General features: G+C 40.3%; 2 protein-coding genes across 2 annotated transcripts in view; both read right to left on the minus strand.

Moving 5' to 3' along the window:
• Positions 1 to 3115, minus strand: LOC108794601 (histamine H3 receptor-like). The gene is made up of 3 exons (XM_018565679.1): positions 2872 to 3115; positions 486 to 652; positions 1 to 408 (listed from the first exon to the last, which is right to left on the minus strand). The coding sequence occupies exons 1-3, from the start codon at positions 3113 to 3115 to the stop codon at positions 1 to 3; spliced, it is 819 nt and encodes a 272-aa protein (XP_018421181.1).
• A 98-nt stretch (positions 3116 to 3213) lies between these two features.
• Positions 3214 to 25512, minus strand: part of LOC108794602 (histamine H3 receptor-like) — a 47619-nt gene continuing 25320 nt past the window's right edge. Inside the window, exons 5-7 of the mRNA XM_018565680.1 lie at positions 6732 to 6829; positions 3544 to 3660; positions 3214 to 3264 (exon numbers count right to left, since the gene is read on the minus strand). Of these exons, the coding sequence (XP_018421182.1) occupies positions 3214 to 3264; positions 3544 to 3660; positions 6732 to 6829 (266 nt within the window). The remainder of the gene's footprint in view (positions 3265 to 3543; positions 3661 to 6731; positions 6830 to 25512) is intronic.

Below are 25512 nucleotides of genomic sequence, written 5' to 3' on the forward strand. Positions count from 1 at the left end.
TCAAATTGGAAATGCAGTATTTTTTTCCCTGTTTTGCTGCATGGAATATAAAACTAGATTGGTTGATATGATAAATGGCATAACATGTTTCTTTTTTGCTTCCGAAGCAAGAGGAATAGAATATAATGTTTTCCTTCTGCTGCGTTTAGATATGTTCCAGTAGATTGTCAAATTAAAATAGGAAATGCTTATTAGTGGAAGGATAAAATCAAAGCATGATGTTATCAAATTAAAATACCAGGTTTCATAAAAATCAGCTGAGCATGAGCTGTCAGCCACATCCGTTGTACTGAAAACACTTTTCCAAAACAGAATGGCTGGACTGTACAGCAAGGAAGACATTACCCAGACCGCAGCCATTCTGAGGACTGTCTGTGTGTGGTTTTTTTGGAAGGAACGATAGAGTACCTGCCAGATAAGAAAAGGAAATGTTGAAAAAGACTAAGAAAATCCATAGACATTCTAATAGCTCCGTGCATACTTACAGCCTTTGTTACAGAGAGAAACCTGTCATAACTGATCAGAACAATATTGAATGCTGAAGCTGTGCACATTGTATAATCACAGATTAACCAGAGTTTGCAAAGGTATCTTCCAAACACCCATTTTCCTGTTAGCAAGTAGTGGACATACAAAGGACTGACAAACACTCCTGGAAAAAAACATGTACAGTATAAATATATCTCAAATATCTATAATCATAATACATTGAAGTCAACTTCTGCCCAGACTATGCACACTAAAGTATTTACTTATTATTAACAAGCAGTAGAAGCACTTTAAAGTAGAACTATTGGGAGAGTAAAATATACTCTTCTAAATAGTTTGAGCCGGTGTGTGACACTGCAGCTGTCGCTTGCCGGCTTTATAGCTCGAGAACCAAGCGATAACAAACCGCTGGTCGCTACCACTCCCTGCAATGATTTTCCCCCTCCCCTCTCTGTTTCTTCAGCACCCATTGGAGGGACAGACAGGGGAGGGGCCAGGCACAGCTGGCTCTGGCTCTAGAGAGACTTAGCCAGCTGTCAATGAAGAAGCAAAGTGGATCCAGACAAATTTTGTTGGGAAAATTCCTGGCTGCAGCGCAGATTTGTGCTGTCAGCATATAGTGGGCTATATGCCCGCCATATGCTGACTTTGGGTCACAGGAGGATATTAGTAAATGTCCTGCTGTGACCCAAAAGCGAACTAAAGCCAAAAAAAGGTTTGGCTATAGTTCTCTTTTAAAGCAGAACTAAAAGCAAAATAAAAAGAAAACTGCAGTGTAAAAAAGTTAAGTCTCATGAGGTGTATACCATTTAGGTATAGCTGTATATTTATATTTATTTATGTATTTATACTTTCTTTCAAGCTGGATAGTATACCTGGCTCTCTACTTCTGGCTCTGCGTCTTTGAGAACTACAGCTCTCATTCATTTAAGCTGCAGTGTCATTTGTCCACCCCCCCTCTCCCGTTGCTTATTCACAGACTGTCCCTGGACTAATTACCACCTGAGGTGGGGGGATGGATTGGGGGGAATTTTGGCAGTGCAAGTTATGGGGGGGCATCCCCCAAAGTCCCGCCTAGCTCACTGATGTCATTGGTTGCCACGAGCTGGGCGGGACACCGGCCAGAGTATCTCAAGTTGCTAACAACTCTTAGCAACCTGAGAGGCTCTAGCCAGAAAGGGGGCAGCCCCCCACATGACCCAATGAGATACTGCCTGAGGCCCCAAACTGCCTCATTATAGGGACAATCCTTGCAGACCTCTTTGTACTGTGTGAACCATATAGCGAGAGCTATACTATGCAACCTGAATAGAAATGTTAATATTTTTAAAACATTACAGCAAAGTGGCACTAAACCCAGGAGTTAAATCTTAAAAATACATCCAAGGTACCTTAACTATAAAATGTATCTTATTTGTGTATCACTCAGCTGTAAATCTTCAAATCATCTCCGAATTGGTGCTGACACTGTCCTTCCTTCTGGAGGGTGGCTACATTTCTTCTCCATGGTCCCTGTGTGTGTTGTAAAGTAGTCACCCCTCCAAAATCATTCCTGTGATGGACTACAATCTCACATTTAGTAAACTGATTTGAGAGATAGTAATTGGCCAGCAACAGGACAGATTTGCATCAGTGAGAACAGGGCCAGTTTTAACAAATTACTGGCCAGTTTCTGGCTGTCAAAGCGAGTTTTTTACCTTTGATGAAAAAGCATATGCTTCTGCTAAAACTATCTGAAATTATCCAGATTGGGGTGCTGCTGCAGCTGTATGTAAGTGAAGCTAATTGGAAAAAAAAAAAACTTCCACAGCCAAATACATGCCGCCAGTGTACGCTGTCACTGAAACTCTCCATGAAAACATAGAACTCCCCCAAACACAATATTTAAAGGATTTGTGTATTTTTAATGTTGCCCTTGAAGCCACATGACCCCTCTCAACGCTGTATGGTTTTTTTTTTGTTTTTTTTGGACTGATGTATATGGAACTCTATAATAAATGCACCCGATAACTACCCAAAGTGTTTTACTACAGTAATCCTTTTACATAAACCTTTTTATTATTGCATTATTTTTTTTGAAGAGCCAGTATAAAGCAAATCTAGTGATGGAAAAAGTACTAGAGGGTTTGGACAATCCTTGTTTGCTTATTAATTCTTCATGGTGCACATAACTGAGGGTTATGTCCTTTCCCTACACACTTTGTGCGAAAGGTTGTCCCTCTCTCCCATCTCATTTGGGAGGACTTAAAACTTTTGCTTCTGCCTTATTTTGGTTTTTTTTTTCTATAGGTAGGAAAGAAGCTGAATAACAGTGCAAGGTCTTCTTTAACTTGCCTGTATGTTATTATATAGGTAGTATTGTACTGCATAAACTTTACTTACCTATGATGAAATCACATATGGCTAAATTCAGAAGAAAGAAGTTGCTTTGAGTATGAAGCCTTTTATCCACAATGAAAGCTAACATAACCAAAATATTACCAAGAACTGTGAACACAATAATTAAAGAGATAAGCAGGATTATCACGAGTTTCATTGAGTCTGAAAACTGTATCTCTAGGGTATCAGTCTCATTAAAATTAAGCAAATCAATGCCAGTCTCATTATATAGTCTGTAAAGTTCCATTGTAGCAAAAACAGTCTTCAAGAAGATGCTTTCTGTTACAAGCCATGCATAGAACAAATGAGTTTGGTTAACTGACTAATGTGATACAGTTAAGCATTTCAGCAATCCTGAAGCATGTTAGTCCTTTTGGATGAACTCTTGATTCTGAGCTGAAGCCACATAGGTGTACCATTACAAGGTTTTTATACTGTCTTTAAACAAACAGGCTTAATCATACTGTGTTCTGCTTCGAGCCATTAATGCACAAGGGAAATGCCAAAACTGCAGATATCTAATTTTGCTTAATTACATGCAGGTTGAAGGAAATTGGATATTACACATATTTCCCTTTGGAATTTTTATCTGAAGGTTATGCACAGTTTATAGTAATACATTAAGATAACAACACATATGTAAGTCCAGAAAATAACTATACTGAGTCCCTGTACCCTGTTCAGTAGATTAATCACCCCCACCACCCCCACCACCAACACCACCACCAACACCACAATGCTGCATGGTCTGTACAAGGGTGGTATCGCTTTCAGATTAGCTCTGGCAGACACCTAAACATGGAATGGAAATAGTTGAGAACCAAGGTATATACTTGGCCAGTATGAAGAGTGTATCTCATTAAAAAAAACTTTCCATGTTACTACTACTAAAGGTAGCCTATACCTTCTGCCTCTGGTTCTATCAGCTGAGGTGACATTATAAAATAATTACTGGCTTACCAAATTTGGATAGTTTGTCATGTTCACAAATAATGGTGTAGCCCTTGCCAACAGCCCCTTAATGGGCCACTTCAGATCTTATTCTACTGTCTTCTACCACTAAATTAAACAGTGCAAAGAAGCTAGCAGGAAGGAGAGCCATGATACAGAGATGGAGAGACTGCTGTGGACTTGAGGAAGAGAGATTGTACTGCCTGAGATCTGAGTAGTAGAACCACAAGCCTGCAGGGAGAATCAGAAAGAGCCACAAGCTGCTGTGTTGCACTGTGCTGTACTGTGAGAAAAGGGAGAAGACTGGTAATCCAATATGTGCAAGGTTGTGAGGGGAGCCCAGATTGTGGAGTGACCCCTTGTCTGGCCACCCCTTGTCTGGATTGCTGACCCCAGGACACCTACATAACATCAGTGGTGAGAGACCTTTTGGTCACCTGTACTTGTGATAATCTTGCTTGTTAGCTGCCTTGAGACTTTGCTGCCTTTGGAAAATCCGGCCCAGAGGCTTTCAGGTTTTCCAGTGCATTTCAAAATACAGTCACATTAAGAGTAAGCACTTCTACAAGAGTTATGGGCCCCACCACTGGCAGACTGTATATTTTTTCTTCCACTGACCAGTAGTATAAGATAGGGATTAAGCACTATAGGATAGGCGACATTGCTAGTGGCATAGTTTGGTAATGTGGGGATTTTGTGTTACTACTATCTTTGCCATTAAATTGACAGCATTTTTCTCTTGTCTAGGCTAGTGTGTTCTGGCCGGAGCTTGCACAGGCACTTTAGGGGAACAAATACCAACTGTGTTCTTGAGCTGTTTTACCACGGTGATATTTATCTTTCTTCGGGCTTGTCCTGGCCCTAATAAAAAATGTTTGCCTTGTCACTGTTGCGTCAGTGAGTTGTCGAGCCTAGTTAAGGCCAGATTGCCACTAAGAAAGGCTGAATGCCCCTACTGATCGTGAACACTGGCTAGGTATTTTTATGTTCCAGAGCTGCTTTTTTCCTCCCAGTATGGCTTTGCAGGTAGTACACTGAGATAGCCATCTTATCTGGCAGCCAACAAATCAGTATAAACTAGGGCTGTGGAAATTAAAGATTAATTTCTCGATTAATCGTTAAACTTTTTGATTGATTAAAATTATTTTGATCGCTAATGAAAACACTCACCTCTCCGCCGGCTTCCGGGAGTCCCGTCGGCGATCCAGTGACGTCACGGACATCAACGTCACCGGACTCCTCCCCCCTTTCCCAAGTGGCTCCGTCAGCTAACGAAGGGAAGGGGGGAGAAGTCCGGTGATGTCGATGTCCGTGACGGCTAACGAAGCGAAGGGGGAGGAGTCCGGTGACGTCGATGTCCGTGACATCAACGAACTCCTCCCCCCTTCGTTAGCCGACAGAGCCACTTGGGCCGCTGAGTTTGCCTAATAAACTATCTGCATGAGCGCCAGCCAAGGCATTGGCCTATACACATACAGCACAGCAATGAAGTATTAAAATGAACTAGGATCACACTAATCCAGCACGTTATTATTCTGAGTTGCCCCACTCAAGTGGCGGCCATATTGAGTGGGGCACGTGAGATTAACAACGTGTTGGATTAGTGTGATGCTAGTTCATTTCATTACTTCATTGCTGTGCTATATGTGTATAGGCCAATGTAGTTGGATCTGTATGTGCGTTATAATTAATCGAAATTAATCGACTAATCGATTTAAAAAAATTTGATTAATCGAACACGAACATTTTAATCATTACCAGCCCTAGTATAAACATTTCCCTGGAAGGCAAACATTGGAATATACACCTAGCAGGCAATGGCTCATATTAAAGTTTATAAGAGAGCAAAAAATTAGAACACTTATCTTCCTGGCAGACAGTTATTTGAATGCTGAATCATTTTTGAGGCTATGTATCTTTTCCTTTTCAACATATGAAACATGAAAATAATATATTGCAAAACAGAGGTTAGGCAGCAATCATGGTCACAGCATCAGGGGCTGCAATTTTGGGGTGCACTCAGAAAATTCTCAGGTATGCCAATGGTGATTGGAAAAGTGCTAACACACAAACACACACATACTGTATATGTAGTAGACAAGTAATGTAGACAATATAATTGTGCCCTTTGAGTGCCCACATCGCTTCTAATAGGTAGGTGACTCTAATTGTTTTTGATCAGTTACTGTAGATCACAGGAGATGCTTTTATCATTCAACTTGTACATTCATTATTCAGTGTATGTCAGGCAGTCTCCCCCTATTCAGTTTAGTGTCCTGCCTATGGAGAATAATGGCATGAGGTGATTTTGTCTCTAATCTTCCTGCTAAAGAGGTAAACCATTAATGTGGCCATTCGCTGTCATATCATCCAACTACAAATAACACACTTCCTAGCCCTGAACCTAGATCAGGCAGATTAAAATAGCTAATAATATGGGGTTTCTTATGTGCCATCCCCTCACTATAAATAGACACGGTTCCTAGCAACCATATTGAAAATGTGCTTAAAAGGAAAAAAGGAATAGGGAAGGGATAGGGAGTGCACAGGGACAGTGTAGGGACTGCAAGCACTGGTGTAGGTACTTGTACATGTATATCCTTCATGACTGTCCTTTTGAGAGAAAAATGCTGCCAATGTGTGTCATGCAGCCTCTCTACATGCACTGTCTACAGTCATAACAGGCATTCAGTCATACAGTCGTACAGCCTTTCTCTAAGTCCACATGCATGTTACAGCTAGGTAACTGCATGTGTATTTTCAAAGGACATATTTTGTAATTGCTGCTGGCTGCTATTTTTTGATGTCCTTTTTTTTTATTTAAAAAAAAAGGCCATCCCTGCCAGTGTTTGCTTCATCATCACCGGGATTAGCTTACAATGAAAAAAAAGTGGGGGATAAATATGTAGTACTTTGGTGCACACAACTTTACTGCACAAGTATGCATTGACGAGCTGGAAACAAAAGGCAGCTTTGCCTGTGTCAGCAACAACTGTATGCTGCCAAAAACCTGGGGAAAAAAAACAGGGTTATTGACAAAACGGTGAAGAGTTTGGAGAAGGCAGGAGAAGTGAACAATATAGGCCAAAATAGCTGATTTGGAAACATTCTCCAATTCAGCTCACTTTTCAGTTTAGCTATGTTGTCCTAGATTGTTCACTTCTCCTGCCTTCTCCAAACTCTTCACTCTTTTGTTAATAACCCTGTAAATGTAATAGGAAAAGAAAATGAAATGTACCTCAACAAAACAGAAACCCTGATTTAGTGAAGGGCAGGCAGACTATGGCTGTAGGATTGTACACCGACTTGCTGCTACATGTCCTTTCCCCTGGCCATAAGATTTCCCCTCTCCATTTGCTGCTGCCTGTGCTTTTCCCTGTTTTGTGGAAGATCAGGCAGCCTATGGCCATTGGTTTACTGCCTGCAGCTATGCCTCCAATACGAGTGATACAGCCAACCTAGAGTTTCTTTGCACAGCCTCCTCAAAGTGCAACATATTGGGCTCCCTCCTGGATGGTGGCAAAAGATCTCTTGATTTTCCCCTTGTATTAGGGAGGAGTGGTGCCCCCAAAGCCCCCCAAATTTGTCCCTCTTCTTCACTGCCAGCACAGCCAACTTGCCTCCTTCTCCCCACCAGCAACCCAACCTTCCTTTTCCTCCTCACTATCAGTAATCCAACATCACCAATAGTGATGAGCTCGGGCGTGTTCGCAAGCGCCTCGTGCCGAGCCCGCCAGGAAGCCGTCAGCGCGCAGCGCCAATCACAGGCACTGAGAGATGTTCCCGGTCCGCAGCTGCAGAGATCGGAAAATGTCTCAGTGCCTGTGATTGGCGCTGCGCGCTGACGGCTTCCTGGCGGGCTCGGCACAAGGCGCTTGCGAACACGCCCGAGCTCATCACTAATCACCAACACCCCAACCCTCCTCATTCTTGTATTCCTCCTCTGACTTATCCAATTCCAAATGCTGGTGGAGGGCAGAGATGGCCTTCTGTACAAAGTAATGGTGACTGGCTTATGGCATTCAGAGCAAAATAATGGGGGGACATGTCATTGTGGTGTAGCACAAGCCACACAAAAGCGGAACTCCCTTTGGATAAAATAGAGAAAACCCTTCTGTGACTCAAATAGATGGTCTAAGACTAAAGCACTCCTTGCAAGAAAATTGAACGAGAAAATAAGTAATACCTTACTATATGCAATTAAGGATAAAACAGGTACTCACTGAACAAAAAACAATATTCATTTTTGTATTTTTTGTGTGAAATATTTATGTTTGCACATAGTTTTAGCATCTGAGCACAAATTTTGCATCACATGATTAGTGTCAGATGTATGATTATACAGTACATTCAGAAAGTATTCAGACCCCCTTCACTTTTTCTAATTTTGTTATGTTGTAGCCTGATACTACAGTTGTTTATTTTTTTTCTCATTAATCTACACTCAGTATCCCGTAATGACAAAGTGAAAACAGAATTTTAGAAATGTTTGCAAATGTATGAAAAAGGAAAATGCAAATATCACATTGGCATAAGTATTCAGACCCTTTAGCTCAGGTGCCTCCAATTTCTCTTGATCATTGCTGAGACGTTTCTACTCCTTGTTCCTCACAGCCTTAGAGTCCTTCAGGTGCATTTTTGCAAACTCCAAGCAGGCTTTCATGTGCTTTGCACTGAGCAGAGGCTTCCGTTTAGGCACTCTGCCATAAAGGCCAGATCCGTGGAGGGCTGCAGTGATAGTTGTCCTGGAACTTTGTCCCAGCTCTACACAGGATCTCTGGAGTTCAGTCAAAGTGACCATCGGGTTGTTGGTCACCTCTCTTACTAAGGCCCTTCCTCAGTTTGGCTGGGCAACCAGCTCTTGGAAGAGTCCTGTTTGTGCCAAACTTTGAGAATTATGGAGGCCACTGTGCTCTTGGGGACCTTCAGTGCAGAAGACATTTTTTGTAGCCTTCCCCAGATCTGTGCCTTGCAATAATCCTGTCTCTGAGTTCTGCAGGAAGTTCCTTTGACCTCATGGCTTTTGCTCTGATACAGTATGCCTTCTATAGAGAGATGTGTGCCTTTCCAAATCATGTCCAATCAATTTAATTTACCACAGGTGGACTCCAATCAAGGCGTAGAAACATCTCAGCAATAATCAAGAGAAATAGGAGGCACCTGAACTAAATTTCAAGTGTTTTTGCAAAGGGTCTGAATACTTATGCCAATGTGGAAAATCAGATTTGCCTTTATCATACATTTGAAAACATTTCTAAATTTCTGTTTTCACTTTGTCATTACAGGGTACTGAGTGTAGATTAAGGAAAAAAAAAAGAATTTAAACAACTGTAGAACTGTAGTATGGCTGCAACATAACAAAAAGTGAAGGGGGTCTGAATACTTTCTGAATACACTCTATATATTCTACTAGGTTGTTTTAAAAGAAGTAATTTTATAGATTACATTACATCCTAATAACTGTCTTTGTCAATTTACTAAATGGTGTATGTAGGTTTAGCAGCTTTTTTGGTGTTATGATGCTTAGGCTGCGCATATTAGTTAGCAGATACATTTTAAAAAAAAATGTTTTATTAAACAGATGAAAAATAATCAAGTACAGCAATCCACATAACCTATAGGAGATAAATAGGTTAAAAGATTTCATATGCCCTTCCATTCCAACTGTTAAATTTTCCGGTTAAAAAATGTGTATAGATGAATTTTGTTGGGTGCTTAAAAAGCATCAGTTAGTGAACTTGTAGAATAGGTTATGCAAGTGTCTCAACTCAATTGGATGTTAAGCTCTGCACTTCCAATAGCTGATATTATAGAGCTGTTCAACAATGTCTAGTTCAGCTGGCTGAGGTTTCTTAGGTTGTTGCATCGCAAGTAAGGATGTTCAGATACCAGTGCTGATACTTGGCATTTTCACGAGAACTACCAGGGTTGCAGCGGTTGCAGCTGGAACCTAGCTCTGGCGCTCCACCACTGTCCTGAAATCATTAGTCTCTATTGTTTTAGAAAAACTGTCACATGTAAATACAATGTATCAGTACTTGTATCTGAAAGTACTTGGACAAGCATCAGTACTTGTACTTGAAAAAATGGTATTGGTGCTACCCTTATATATATTTATTTTTAAAAAAATCATACATTAAAACAGGGATGTACAAATCCCAGGAGCTCCGTATGCTCCTTAAAAATGACAGCTGCCTCCTACATTTTTCTCTAGTCTAGTCTTAGAGCTGGAAAAGTACCTGTACATGTACTTGTACTTGTACCCAGTACATACTTGGTATCTGAACATCCCTAATCGCAAGGTTATCCATTCTACTCATACATGCTCCATGTTTACACAAATAACAGGGGTAATGTGTCTGTGCATATATTGAAAACTAGACAGTGGTTATTTTAATGCCCTCACAACAATCGCTTATACAAGCTCTAGTAGGTAACACACTATGTAGGGGAAAGGATGGTAGGCTGACGCAGCAATTTAGGGGTTGATTTACTAAAGGCAAATTGGCTGCTCACATTACAGGACATTTGCACTTTACAGGGGAAGTTTCCCCTTTGTTTAGTGAATAAGGTGAAGCTCAGCTGAGTTCTGTCATCCAATCATGGGCAAGCTAAAAGACAGATTCCTTGCACATTATCGGGTAGTCTTTGTATAGTGAAATGTCACTAATTCCCTAAGCTAAAGGTAGCTTCCCCTGCAAAGTGCAAATTCCCTTGCAAAGAGGACAGCCTATTTTCCTTTAGTAAATCAATCCCTTAGTCTCAAGTAGTGAAACCAGATGTACAATATGAACACATTTGCTAAAATGCTAGATATTTCTTTTGAAAAAACTGCCAAACTTTTTAGCAGTCAAATAGAATGCCCTTTTAAAACTCTTGTGGCACAAGGGATAGAGAACAGGGTTAATGGCTGAATTAATCCATAGCAACCAGGTTGTGACATCACTGACATATTGCTGGTAGCAATATTCCCGGCAGGCAGCCATAATTGAGTATGGGGCCCAACACAAAATAAAAACAAAAACCAAGATTGCAAGAGACTTGGCTGCTTTCTTATCCCGAGAAAGACGAATTAAATTAGCATCAGTCATTGAATAATTTTTGGAAAAGGCAGGATCCTTCTTGTTGAACCATTGCATGACAGAGTCCTTCAGTCTCTTAACTTTTTCTTCAGTCTTTAGTGGAGAAGCAGTATTTTCTGTTGCAATGACGTAAGGTTCCTCATGTCCCTCATCATCCAATGATTGATGCTTAGAAGGCTGGGATTTTTTCCTACTCCGTTTCAAAATATTCCAGTAAATGCTCAAATTAAAGAATGAAATACCGATAAACGGCACAAAAAAGTCTAAGCATGATGAAGCTAAAAGGAACATTGATTTACTATTAAATCCCACTGAACAAATATATTCTGGATCATTTTTATCAAAAATAAAAATGGCTGGTGTATATAAAAGGAATGAGAGTATCCACACTATAGCCATCTTTAAAACAGCATGACTTTTTTTATTCTGTGATGAACGATATAAGACCTACAAGGAAATAATTTAAAAACATTAGAAAACACTTCATCTCACTTTTTAATTAAATTAAATAGATTTGTTATGGTCATGTGGCAGATACAGATTCTTGCCTACCAGGAACATATCTGAGGCAGTGCTTCTGCTATACCTACAAACAAAATTAGAGTTTTTACATATTAAAGTATATGTCAGGGCAAAATAAACAAACAAAAAACAATAAAAAACATATGCAGTACATCTCTGCAAGACATGCACATTCACCTGTGTTTTAAAGACTCTATTACAGAAAAATATCAACTGATCTTTAAAGGAGAACTATGGGGTTAGGGCTTTTCTCCATAGTTCTCCTTAGGGTAACGGGAGGACACAAACTAGCGTCCTCCCGTCACCCTAAGCTCAGTATACAGCTCGCGGTATACTGAGACGCCGCAGCTGAAGCGGATCCCAACAATTATGTCTGGATCCGCCCAGCTGCGTGAGTGACAGCTGGCTCTGCCTATCTAGAGGCAGAGCCAGCTGTACCCGCCCCCTCCCCCGTCCGTTCCGCCAGTCAGCGCTGCAGGATCGGAGCGGGGAGGGGGGAATCCAGTCCCTCCCCTGTCATGGCAGAGAGCCGTGACAGGATCGAGAAATGAGCGAACGCTGGTATGTGTTCGCTCACTTCCCGATCTACTGAGCCGACCTGTGACAGTTTAATTGTCACAGGTATGCTAGAACTATGAGGATGAGTGAAAAGTACTCACCTCATAGTTCTCCTTTAAGATATGCACTCAGCTTCTAAGGCCCCTTTCACATGAGCTGATCAGGAGCGGGATATATGTATGGATCCCCTCCTGATTGGAGCATATTAGGAGAGCAGTTTGTTATGGATCCATAACTAATTTTATTTCTGTACCTAAGCTACTTAAGGGGTTATTCACAAAAGTCTGAAGAGTTTGGAGAAGGCAGGAGAAGTGAACAATCTAGGACAACATGACTGAACTGGAAAGTGAGCTGAATTGGAGAATTTTTCCAAATCAGCGTTTTTGGCCTAGATTGTTCACTTCTCCTGCCTTCTCCAAACTCTTCACCCTTTTGTTAATAACCCTGTTAGTGTTTCACATTTCTTCACAATTTTCAGAGTCCTTGGTAAAGTATGTATATTTTATGACTTTGTAATTTTAGCAATAAAGATTCGTCAGGGAGAAGACAAAAATTGTGACATAGGTGATACCAAAATTATATTGTGTACTAAATTAGACCCAACGATTAAGGATAATCCAATCAGGAAAACTACCAATTTAGCACCTTTTAATCCTTCTGAATATTCCAATCTCTAATATACAGAAAATCACTCAGTTTTGGAATCCCAGCTAAAATGGTTCACAAATTGTATGATTTAATAAAGACTGCACATATCTGCATTTGTATTTTCACAAGAACAAAATAATTAAATTCACCAATTCGCTCATTAGTACTATTGGTTCCAGCTTCAGACCCTTTGCAGTGTGTACTTATAGACTATTATGTGTTTAAATGTATCTCCAGTTAAAAAAAGCTCCTTCTGTAGTGGGGCTACCCTTGCACTGGATGGGTTAACTGGTCGTTTTTGTCTAGGGAACCTACAGTATCTAAAGGACTTTTACTTAGCTGATCCCTGCTCCTGCTGCCTCCAAGACAGGGGCCGCAGCTTCTTCCCCCCTTCAACCGCCAAGAAAGCAGGAATCAGGTAAGTAAAAGTTCTCCTCACCATACCTCTAGACATAAATGAGCAGTTAACTGTTGCAGCACAGTAGCCTCACTGCAAGAGTATTTTTTAACCCCAAAATAGGCTTTTTGGGGTTAAAAAAACTATTTATATGTTTATCACCAGTATCTAGGGGACTAATTATTAGAAATCCTCTGCATTCAAAATACTACTGTTTTCCAAACTAACCTCCTTGTTCCACTAGCCTTAACATTTAGGTATCCCCACATTTCCTTTGCTCCATGGTTAGCTGTATGAAAACAGCCACAGGCAGCTGCCAGACTGTTTTAACAGACAGTTCCTGTGGCTCCTTCCACCCAGCAGCCAATCCAAGTTCAAGAGTCTATTCTATTCAACACTTGTGTCTTCTTCCTTAGATTGCTCTCTTATTACTTATTGGTAGCAGTTAGGTTGCCTAGAACACACCACAACAGAATGGAAATAAAAATTGTCTCTTAGCGCCATGCACAGATACGGATCTTTGAATGGTGGACGCCACACTAACCACTGCAAATACGTTACAAAGGTGAGCATATGAGAAACATGAAAAAAGGATTTCTTACTTACAGCTTTAGTGACAGAGAAATATCTGTCACAGCTAATAAGAACAATATTATATACAGAAGCAGTGGACATTGAATAGTCACAAACGAGCCAAAACTTGCACATAAATTTTCCCCATTTCCATTGCTTCGTAAACGTGTATGGTGAATACAGAGGGATAGATATGGCACCTATTACATGATAAGACAGGAGATATTATTTTAAAGAACACTGATAAACGCACACAAATATATATATAATATGCAATACTAAGTCATATTTATTCTACTCACTTATATTGCATTAATATGCTCACCAATACTGTACTTTGAAATATTTACCATAGAACCTGCCCCAAAGGAGCTTACAATCTAACATGTATGCCTGAGGATTGGTTCTATATGCTACAAGTGCCATGCTTTAAAGAAGAGGTGTATTTTAATAATGAAATCCATTAGCTAATCCCCCTTCCTCAGCCTCAGACACACATATACAGGATTACTGCAGCCCTTAACTATAGATAGAAGTTTTCAGTAAACAGCCCAACACATGCACTAGGTTCATAGTTTTAAAAAAAAAGTATTTACATGCAGCAAAGTGAAATTGGGGACTGCCATTATGTTATATGTCTATTCGCAATCTTCACACTGGCTATGCATCTGCCATTCTTATCTTTGCTTAAATTTGTAGCAATTCACACCCCAAAACACGTTGTGCATATCAAATGTCCAACACCTGATATTCACATTCTTGTGTCAGTAAAATACTAAATAGTAAAGGAATTTGAGGACAGCCCCATTGCATGCACCAGGAGCTTTCATACTTTTTATCTCACAGATTGTGAGAGCTGACATTTCCGTTAAGCTGGCCATACACTTTACAATTATCGTTCGATTTCTTTAGTCCCGTCATCGAACCCCCGTTCGATTTTCACTCGAATACCCCATCATGCACAGACCAATGTTGATGTTGATAATTGTTTGTTAGCAATACTAATTGGACGGATTTCATTGATTCACAGAACTGATTTTTGTTTGTGCATGTGCAGTGTTCATGTTGCAATTTTTTTCCATACGAAAACGCCACTAATCCATCGATTTTCGTACTATTAAAAAAAGTTTTCCAGCCTGACCGTTCGAGGAAATTTGGTCAGTTGTACACCAATGTGATCATTTATTTCCCATCAACTGACCGATTATCGTACGAAAACCAGATCGCGTTCAATTTCCGAACAATAATCGCAAGGTGTATGGACACCTCTACAGATAGCTGGGCAGTCTCTTAGAATAGGGAAGCAGGTATCATGATTTGCAGATAAGATCAAATATATGTTACTGAAAAACTAAAAGAAAGTATCATGAAGGAAACCACTATTTTTGTACTTACCTTAAAGTCCATTTTTTTAAGTTAATTGAGGTAAACAGGACCAGTAATTATTCTAAAATCATTGGGTTATATTGCTGCCTACAGTAGAATATGGACACTGGCAAGCAAGCAGTTGGCCAAATTGGTTTAACCCCTTCCTCTCCCAGCACGCCTCAGTACTAAGGAGTAGATCACGAATACAGAAGGGAGGGATCTATGTCTCTTAATAAACTTCATGAAACTAATTTTACGGTAAGTACAAAAATCCTGCGGTTTTTTTTATCATTCATTGAGGGACACAAGAACAGTAGTTATTCCTATACAATTGGGACATCCAAAATCAAACTGGAGGCAGCCTGCAGCCCAAAGAGCTGTCTGAAAGACCTTATCCCTGAAGATGGCATCAAATCAGGCCTGAACAGGGGCGGACTGAAAACACACAGGGCCACCGGGCAATATGAGTTTATGGGGCCCCTTTGTGCTCCACCCATATATAAGCCCCACCCACATTGACATTCTTGTGTTATAGGATTTTTTTCCCATACTATTTTTAAAGTCAGTAAACAAATTGTCCCATAAAACATAGCATAGCTTGAAGGAATTCCTCTTTGGATAAGTTGGATAAGGCAGAGAAGGGGGCCACATCTGATAAAGCTAGTAGAGGATTGACGGCTAGACTTGTGCGCCGTCAAAAAATTTGTTTAGTTTCGGAATATCCGTTATTTCGTAATTCGTGTCTGAAACTCAATTCGGATTCGTACGAAATACGAATTTTCGTTAGTTTCGTCACATTTTCGTAACTTTACGAACATTCGTTATGATGAAGTTAAAAAGCAAAAATACCTTTGTTAATATTTGAGTCGATGGTATTTTTTTTTTAATCCAAAATACGAAATTCCGTTAACGGATTTCGGATCCGAATTTCGTATTTCGGGTAAAAAAAAAAAACTACCATCAACTCCAATATATTAACAAAGGTATTTTTGCTTTTTAACTTCATCATAACGAATGTTCGTAACGGAAGAAAAATACGTTAACGGGATTTCGTATTTCCTGCCTGTATTGTAATGCAACCCTCAGCAGCAGTGGAATTTCGTATTTCGGATAAAAAAAAAATCTTGTCATGTTGTTCAACCTCATTTACAGGATTGACTCAATCCCATTATGCCTCAGTTTTTTCCTAGCTTTTTAGGAGGATGGAAATCTTTTCTCTATTGAGAAATGTTTACCCTCTTTTACTATCCATTTTCCCTATTTTATTTTATTATACCTCAATATATTTCTTTCTTCAAACAAGGCATCCTCTACATACTGCTAAAGTGGGCTATTTATGCAACTATCTGGATTATCTAATCCTTGGTGATGACATGGAGGCTGTACCCAGACCCTGCTGGACTGAAGATTGTGGGGCCGTCAATAGACATGTGCGATTCGTTTCGTTACAAATCGAAATTCGTACGAATTTCCTGAAATTAGTAAATTCGGAAGCATCCGAAATCCGAATTGCAGTTTCCGAATTATATCCGAAATACGAAATTCCGTAAAACGAATTTCGGATCCGAATTTTGTTGAAACGGGAACTAACTAGACTGGAAGTGTTGTTGTTGCCAAATGCAGGTAAGAAAACATGTGATGTGATTGGCTGCTGCAGGCAATATAGACACTTTGCTTTCAAGCACCTCCTGACCTTAAGTTTTATAACTCCAGAACCCTGATATACTGACATGTATCTCTTAATCTCCAGAAAATTGTAGCTGTACAGACTTACCTATAAAGAAATCACAAATAGCCATGTTAAGAAGAAGAAAGTTGCTGGGAGTCCTGAGCCTTTTGTCCACAATGAAAGCTAGCATAACTAGACTATTACCACAGATAATTAGTAAAACAAGTACAGCTATCAGCACAAATATAAACACTTTTGCACTGTCTGGTAACTGTATTGGCAATCTTAAAACGACAGTAATAGTTGTGTTAGATGGTAACAGTACAGGTGTCTCATTGCTCAATTTTAGACTTTGCATTTTTAAAACAATATCGTACACTGTGTCAGAACCATTCGGGGGGCTCAGAATATATGGAAGACAAATTACCAAGCTGTAAGAATTATGTTTAATTCATTTGTTATATTAATTTCCCATCAAAATGTTAAATTCACATACATATTGTATTTTTTATATACAGGAGGTATATTATTTCGTTCTTTTTTTGTGTTAAGTAATAAACTATTGCAAGTCTATATTTCTCAGGTACCTTCTCAGTATTTTAGCTAAAGTATTGTTTTTTTTATCTCCAGCTCCATTTTCTGCCCCCCTCAAAAGAAATCTCATGGAACCTTACAATTGTTACTAGGCAGCATTAGATCTAGCAGAAAACCTGTGCTATTGTATTGCAAATTGACTTTTACATAGAAAGTATAGCAAAAAAGCAGTAATATAATGTGCATGTAGTAAAAAATGCTATAACATTTTTGATAGATTGAACATGATTGAACTAAAAACAGCAAATAAAACAGCAATTAAAAAATATTAGATACAAAAAGTGTTAGTAAATTGATCCCAAAATTCAAACATCCTGTATCATATCCCTGTAGAAAATGTATAACTGTCAGCAATTTCAAGAAAAATAGGTGATGATTATCATCCAAGGTCAGTATGAATGATGGAGCAGTGTGCTGATATAAAAAGCATTGGTTGGAATTTGTCAAAACAGTCCACCTAATCTGCCCTGCCTCAACACAAGCCTGCCTGCAAAGAATCCCTCAGCATATTTATAGTGTCACTTTTACGTCCCTAGATCTGAAGAATCTAGGGATGTTGGGTATTCTCACTGATATTTTCTCCATGGCGTGATATGTTTTGTTTATAATTATATGCACCTTGGGCCCAATTATATTGCAATTACATTTTTCCTTTGGTGCATATACCTTGATAAGTATTTCACAGATTCTACAAATCACATTTATTTGCGTAACTGAAAATGAACTTTTAGAGAAATGTTATATATTTTGCTGTACTTTCTGCTCTGTTATGCACATGTTACATCTGACAAAACGGCCATACACGTTTATATATGATCCTATTTTTTGTTTTTTGCATAAATGTTTCAGAAATTATTATTATATATTAAACTGAAATTCCCATTAGGTTTGGGTAAGTGGGGAAGGGTTTGAGGATTTGAACTTGTACTTTGAAACTGTCAGTTTAAAGTGGAACTAAGCAGTAGCCAGAAAAATCTACCCTTTATCTGGAATTCCTCCTGCAAAATAGCAGTGTACTTCATGGTATGTGAGTGTGCCCATGCACTTCTGTGCCTACAACCTCTTAGTATGTCTTTAACAGAGCAGAAAGCCCCTTCCTGTACCCCAGGCTTGCAAATGTTGTGTTCCAGGGATCACAGCCTGTCTCTTCATTTTGATTTGTTGCTATGGCAATAGAAGGGGGCAAAAGTAGGCCCAAATACAGACTGACCAGAGGCAAAGGAACTCTAGGTGCACATAGCAGCTGGCACAAAAAAAAAGTCCTGGGTGTGGAACAAGCATTCAAGCACTTGTTTCCGGAAACACAGCCTGGATCCATTGAATGCCTGAATTCTGGTGATTCTGTGATTAATGAGAATATGGTTTCAATACCCTCCGCTGTCAGCATCCTATGATACCAGATGTCAACATTGTCTGGTATCAGTGTATATTCTTTATAAGTAAAAATTAGTGAAAGCAGGAAGAACAGAAACTTGGTTATGGTTGTAAAAGAAACCTTCATATTTAATTAACAATATATCTTCATTGTCCTCATAAATTAATATATATTCTAGTTTAAGTCTGTATAGAGAATATTGCGCCTTGTATCAGGTGAAATGACCAAGAAGACACAGTAGTAAAATAGTAGAAAATACAATTCCTCTGTGTTTTGCTAGGTAACTTTTACAGCTATATGTTTTTTAATTCTTGTAGTAAAGGCAAGGAAACTGACCCAGTAGTATTTTCTGCAAATATGCTTTACTATACAAAAATGCTACGTGCACAAACAACTTTGCTACAGGCAAAACAATACAAAAATCATTCTGGGCTGCTACATTTACATACACACACATGCACCCACTGATCTATCCTTTCTAGTACATGCAATGGTTTCTATAAGAGGATAAACTAAAGTTACTTAGCTTAGATTGTTGTTGATCTACAAATTCTGTAACAGGACTTCGTGGCTATCAAGCGTTCGTAGGAAAATGGCTTCTGGTTGCAGTCTCTCTTGAAGTGTGGCTCATTGTTCCTCTGGTCTCCGTGAAGTCCTGTTCGATACGAGTATATGCTAGTCCCAGTGATCTGGAAAATACTTCCTTGTGGAGAACAATGGGAGAGAGTATTGTCAGGTTACGTGAGATGGGTAGATGGATTGTATAACCAGACTAAGATGCTTGAATAGATAGGTCCAGATATGGAATCCTTCACGTCTGCTCTCCACTCAAAGCTGATGAAATCTGCACCATTAAATCTCAGGGCTCCTTTATTGTCCTTGGTGGGAGGCCCGGAATTAAACAGCAAGCTTCATGACACCATTACCCTCTTAAAACACCCTGTAAAAGAGATATACTGTATTTACCTGTCCTGTTACTGCTGCAGATCTAGAACTACAGTGTACAGAGAATCATCTTCATCTTACACAGTTTCTGGAGTGTTGGATTTCTGGTCCCCCATTAAGTGCTCTGGTTTCTTTCCTCGGCCCCCACACCACTGTAAGGCACAGTAGTGAAGTAGCGGCCAGTGGAAGGACCGTGAATCTGCCAATTCCCGAAAGCGTTTCAAAAGAAGAATATTTTCCAGGCATTGTAGCTGTTAATGAAAGAGCAGATTAGGGGAACAGGGGTTGGAAGGTGAATATAATGGGGAGAATTTATCAAAACTGGAGCATACAAATTCTGGAGCAGATTTTCTCTGCAACCAATCAGCTTCTTTGTCTCATTTTTAAATCTCATTTTCAAACCTTAGGCAAACTGAAGAGAGATGCTGATTGGTTGCCATGGGCAATTGCTCCATATTCTCTCTGCTCCCGTTTTGATAAATTCCCCCCAGAGTTTTTTTTCGTACTTTTTAATTTAGCAACAGGGTCCCTTTATAAGGGTATTCAGTTACTTTGAGTGGTTGTCATTTTTATTTTTCTTGTTTTATTTATGAAGATAGATACCAGTGGTCTTCAATGCATGTGTCTTGGCTTCTGGTGTGTCCCTACACCTTAAAAGAGGAACAGGCTATCTCTAAGGCATACCTTTTTTTTATTTATGGTCACTACATATGCTCCAAAATGGGAGTTCTGTTACACTGAAGTTAATGACTGCACTTTGCACAGGTCCCTTGGCACTAGCAGTGTGACTTTACATATATTTGCAAATGTATGCAAAAAAAAACTACTGTGTTAAATGCACAATGTAGAATTTCTTAAAGAAGGAGTTGCTGTCTCTCAATAGTGTGTCACAGACACCATACAACATACAGACACGATTCAGCCTAAAATTCTTCGGAGCGGGACTCAAAGTGTAACAATGCTGTTCCTACAATGAGACATTACACAGGAGCAGCATTGTCCTGTGTATGGATGGAAGGCTCTTGCTGCTCTTGCTGGTAGGATCGCCAGGTAAAATTAGAGACAATCTAATCAATATTTAGAAAAAGGCTGTGCTCACTATATTTAAGTAGAGGTAAGCTAAAACATTGTAAATTTTACAATTTTTCTTTGCAGGCACTTTAACTTCACATACAGTAGATAAGTGAAAATGAAATACACTAGGGTACATTATTTAATAAAGCTCCAATCATTAAAGTATATTATGTAGATGTTAAAGCCATTATTGTTATGAAAGCATAATTGTACTGTGTTATAACAGGGTTAAACACGTATTTTTGTGTTATATTTTCTTTTCAGTGTGATCATTTTGGTATCCATTTACAGAACGCTTTCCTGCTTGCTAGGTAAGGTCATCTGCCCACAGATGCTCTGTCAGCATGGGGACAAAGCATACATTGCAAATCAGGTGCTTGACTTGCTGAATCAGTAGGACAGGTGGTACAAATGTTCCTCCTATGTGAATAAAATAATTTTTTTAAAGTAGATATATTTATATTTTTATATTTTCCTATATTAGGAGGTATCTACTATCTTTTGCAATATATTTCCTCTCAATAAAATTGTATGTTCTTGCTAGTCAATATATTAATGCAATGCAAATAAACAGAAAAACGGGTTGGGATTTCCTTGCTTACATCTGATGGCAAATTAATATTCTGTCACAGTGGTAAACTGCACCTGTCATCAGGATATATGGGAGCTGCCTTATCTGGCCTCTAGTTATCTGGCTGTGTCTAACTTCATTACTACTGAATCACATACCTGTAACAAGTATTGGTCAAAAGAAAGTAAAAGAAAAGTCAAAATGTCTTTGATAACTTGATTAGGTCAGTGAATTAGAAAGTAGCGAAAAGATCAGAATGACAGCTGGATAACTGGAATTTTCAGATCCACAATGGCAGTTCCACAAATCCTTCTGGGAAGGGTGCACTTCAAAAACTGACGCTCCCATCTCTTGGTCCCTTCCAGTACTTATTGAGTCCTCCCACCAACTCCATGTCGCTCCTGTGTCCTGTAGTGACGAGGAGGTTGGCAGGAGCAACCACTGACTGTTGCAGGGTCCCAGAAGATGAAGGCTGCTTTAAAAGATTTATGGGTCTATTCACGAAGCAGCCGAAGGATCTAGCCGTAGCTCCGGCCGATCCTTCGGCCAGCTTCGGCCCCAGGACCCCTTCGGTTCAGTAGAACCGAAGGGCTGCTGTACGGGCTATTCACTTTAGCCCGTATAGCTCCCGAACTTGGTCGAGCGGCTCAGTCGAGCCGAATGTATATGCCTCGGCTCGGCTAAGTAAACAGTAGAAAGGTATCATGGCACACTCACATGTCAGCATGTAAAAAAACTAGGGCTGGTAATGATTAAAATTTTCCTGTTCGATTAATCGAAAAAAATTTTAATCGATTAATTTCGATTAATTATAACGCACATACAGATCCAACCAAATTGGCCTATACACATACAGCACAGCAATGAAGTAATAAAATGAACTAGTATCACACTAATCCAGCACGTTGCCCCACTCAATATGGCTGCCGATTTAGTGGGGCAACTCAGATTAATAACGTGCTGGATTAGTGTGATACTAGTTCATTTTATTACTTCATTGCTGTGCTGTATGTGTATAGGTCAATGCCAGGGATCCCAACCTGAAATAAGCAATTTCAGGGAGGTGTCCCTCTGTTTGAGGGGGGGGGCCCCCCCCCCCCCCCCCATCTATGGAGGGGGGGTTAGGGGGGCTGGGAGAGAGCACCCCCCTGAAATGATGGCAGATCGCACAGGAAGCAATAGCTTCTTTGCTATCTGCAGATTGTTTTTTTTTATTGTTTTTTTAGTATTCTGCCAGTTGCAGTTGTCAGAATAATTTTTAAAAAAGTCATAAGAATGCATAGCTAGATTCCTATTGGCTATTTCACTTTGCAATAGCCTATAGCAAACTAGCTATTGCACCTGCCCCCTACTGCTTTCAATCACCAGAAGAGGACCTGATAGAAAACAAATCAGGTCCCCCCTCTGCTGATTGACAGCAGCAGTGGGTGGGTGCATTAGCTAGTTTGCTATTGGCTATTGCAAAGTGCAATAGCCAATAGAAATCTAGCTATGCAATCGTATGCCTTTTTTTTTCTTTTCTGACTGACGGTCAGGCCGCGGCTCCCGATGTCAGAATAGAAAAAAAAAAACGATCGCAGGGAAAGGTTTAATCTGCTCGATTGAGCAGATTAAACCTTTTCGGTAAAAAGAGAGAGCAGATTACACCACTCTCCCGGGCGGCCGGGAGAGTTAGGCTGTGTACTCCATTGGGTAACGAAGGAAAGGGGGAGTCCAGTGATGTCACGGACATCAACGTCACCGGACTCCACCCCCCTTCCCTTCGTTAGCCGACAGAGCCACTTGTGGAAGGGGGAGGAGTCCGGTGACGTCGCGGACATCGACGGAAGACCCGGAAGCCGGGGGAGAACTTTGATCGATCAAAATTATTTTGATCGATCAAAAAAATTAACGATTAATCGAAGGATTAATCGTTAATTTCCACAGCCCTAAAAAAACTTGTCTCACCACTAAGGTTAATAACAGAGGTTTGGATACACGTCTTCAGCAGAAAATGTGAAAGCCGCACAGCGCATGGGGGTTCTCAGCTGCCATTGGGATGTGCAGGATCCCTTGTGTGTTCCTGTGCCTTAAAGGGAGGTCGGGCTTCCTCCTGACAAACCTGCACCCAATTTGAAATCTTCTGCCCCCATGTGCTCCAAGATGGAGACTCTCATAGTTTAGAGTTAGGACCGCACTATAAGAGGTGCCTTGGCGCGGCTGTGCGGCTTTCACATTTTCTGCAGAAGACGTGTATCCAAACCTCTGTTATTCACCTTAGTGGTGATACAAGTTTTTTTACATGCTGACTTGTGAGTGTGCCATGATACCTTTCTACTGTAGTGACACTGATCCTGCAGCAGTTCAGGATTCAGCTGTCACTAAAGGTTTTCTGATCGTTCCAACAAGGATCAGAAAACTGAAACATTCTTCTTTCAGGAATAGATACTTTATGTATCTATTGCTGAAAGTGAAAGAAAAAAAAAGCCAGTATACGATCGAGAGAGATATCTCTAGATCTATACGAGCTGTCAGAATGCCGGCTTTTGCCGGCATGTTTGCCCGCTCTGCTTTGACTCTCAGACACCCAGACACATATTAAGGTATCAGGTGTCTGAAAAGGGATAACCCTTTCATTACTGGATGCCTCTATACTGAGGCATCCATTAGTGAATGGTAATCGCTGATTCTCAGCGGTTACCAGCCCTCTAATGCAGCAAATAACTTGTCACGTACAGTGTACATGACGAGTCATTTGGTCCCTTTGTGGAGGGACGTACAGTGTACGTCACCCGTCACGAAGGGGTTAAACTATTTTTCTGTTCTTCTCGTTCCCACAGAGGCATTCGGCTGAGCATCTTCGGCCGACCCAAAGCCACCCGATGTACGGCTGATTTCAGCCGATATACGGCTGAGATCAGCCGTACCAGCCTGAAGTGAATAGCTGAACAGCGTTCGGTTCACTTTGCTTTAGGTCGGTCATTCACTCGGCTGCCTACGGCAGCTTAGGGAATAGACCCCATAGTCTTTTTTTTTGGTATGTTTGGTTTTGTTTTTTTCCTTCCAGTATATCTGTTCTGGCCCACAGGCATTAGATTTATTGACTTACTCTATAGGACCATCTTGTGGCTGATTTTGAGAAGGCAGGTAAGTAATATGTCTTTTCCAACAGAGCACACTGTTTTTCTATGGTAGGTTCCCAGAAACCTCTAGAAGAGGCCCAAGAAGAAGGGAACAAATGCATTCTGGGACCCAGATTTCATCTTGGAACGAAGGAGAAGAGAATCTGATGCCATCCTGAGCCGAAGTTGTTTGGCATTCTTTGTGAGATATCACTTCATTTACATGTTCATATATTGATTATGAGGGTTATTCACAAAACAGCCGAAGGATCCAGCCATAGCTTCAGCTGATCCTTTGGCTCGCTTCGGCCGCCTGAGCCCTTTGGTTCAGTCAACTGTCATCAGGCTTCTGAGCCTGATGATGGGGACTCTGCGAGGCCCCAAAAGTACTCGCTATTGAATGACATTGGTGGTCATTAAAATGGACTATTGCTGAACACTACAGCTTGGTGAGCTGGTGACATCCTTTTTCTACTCCTGGAAAAGCACCCTCCTAGGCCTGGTATGGCAGGGAGGGAAGGGGGGTGGTTTGCCTTCTCGTTCCCCCTCTTTCCTGCCCTGTCGGGCCTGTGCTCGGCTCAAGGATCTGGTTGGGAATTTTTTTGGGGGTTCCTCCTTAAAATTCCTGGTGGTTTGGGAGGGGGACCCCACGCTGTTTTTTTTTTCTTTAAAAAATGTTTTCATTACTTTCGTAACAGTTTTTTAAAATTTTTCTATTTTTTTTAATTTATTTAAATAATGTTTAATCAGGCCTGGCGGGTGGCCACTGGGGTACAAGCACTGCATCCAGAGAGCACCAGGTATTTTCTAAAGCTAGATGGAGGGGGGTAGCTAGGGAATGTGGCAAAGATATGTATCAGCGAAGGGATGGGTGGGTAGGCAGTCTTATTAAAAGAACCTATTTTGTCCAGAAGGGGGTAAGAGATAGATTATCTGTAACCAATGTGTGGTCCCATTTCATTTTACATCCCTTTTACATTCTCAAATTTCTTGCCTTGGGGTATGACTACAGATCACGGTGTCCCATAACAAAATTTTGATGGGGTCTCCAGGCAATAGACCAATCCTTGGCTATTATTACCTTAAGTTGTGTATGCAAGCCCAAATGTAGAATGCACATATTATTCTGCACATGTTATCTACATGATAATGCGCACTGCATACATGATGTGCAAGGGTTGTTACTAACAGCCACAGTGGTCACAGTGAAAGTGAT

Source organism: Nanorana parkeri, unplaced genomic scaffold (assembly GCF_000935625.1).
Source record: "Nanorana parkeri isolate BGI_ZX_2015 unplaced genomic scaffold, ASM93562v1 scaffold873, whole genome shotgun sequence".
Lineage (NCBI taxonomy): Eukaryota > Metazoa > Chordata > Amphibia > Anura > Dicroglossidae > Nanorana > Nanorana parkeri.

What these genes read in the sequence shown, in the direction of transcription:
- LOC108794601 (XM_018565679.1), bottom strand. Translation starts at nt 3,115, where the DNA reads ATGGAACTTTACAGACTATATAATGAGACTGGCATTGATTTGCTTAAT. An exon ending in CATATGTGATTTCATCATAG is followed by an intron (nt 653 to 2,871) that starts GTAAGTAAAGTT and finishes GTTTTTTTCCAG; the next exon opens with GAGTGTTTGTCAGTCCTTTG. An exon ending in TTCTCTCTGTAACAAAGGCT is followed by an intron (nt 409 to 485) that starts GTAAGTATGCAC and finishes CTTATCTGGCAG; the next exon opens with GTACTCTATCGTTCCTTCCA.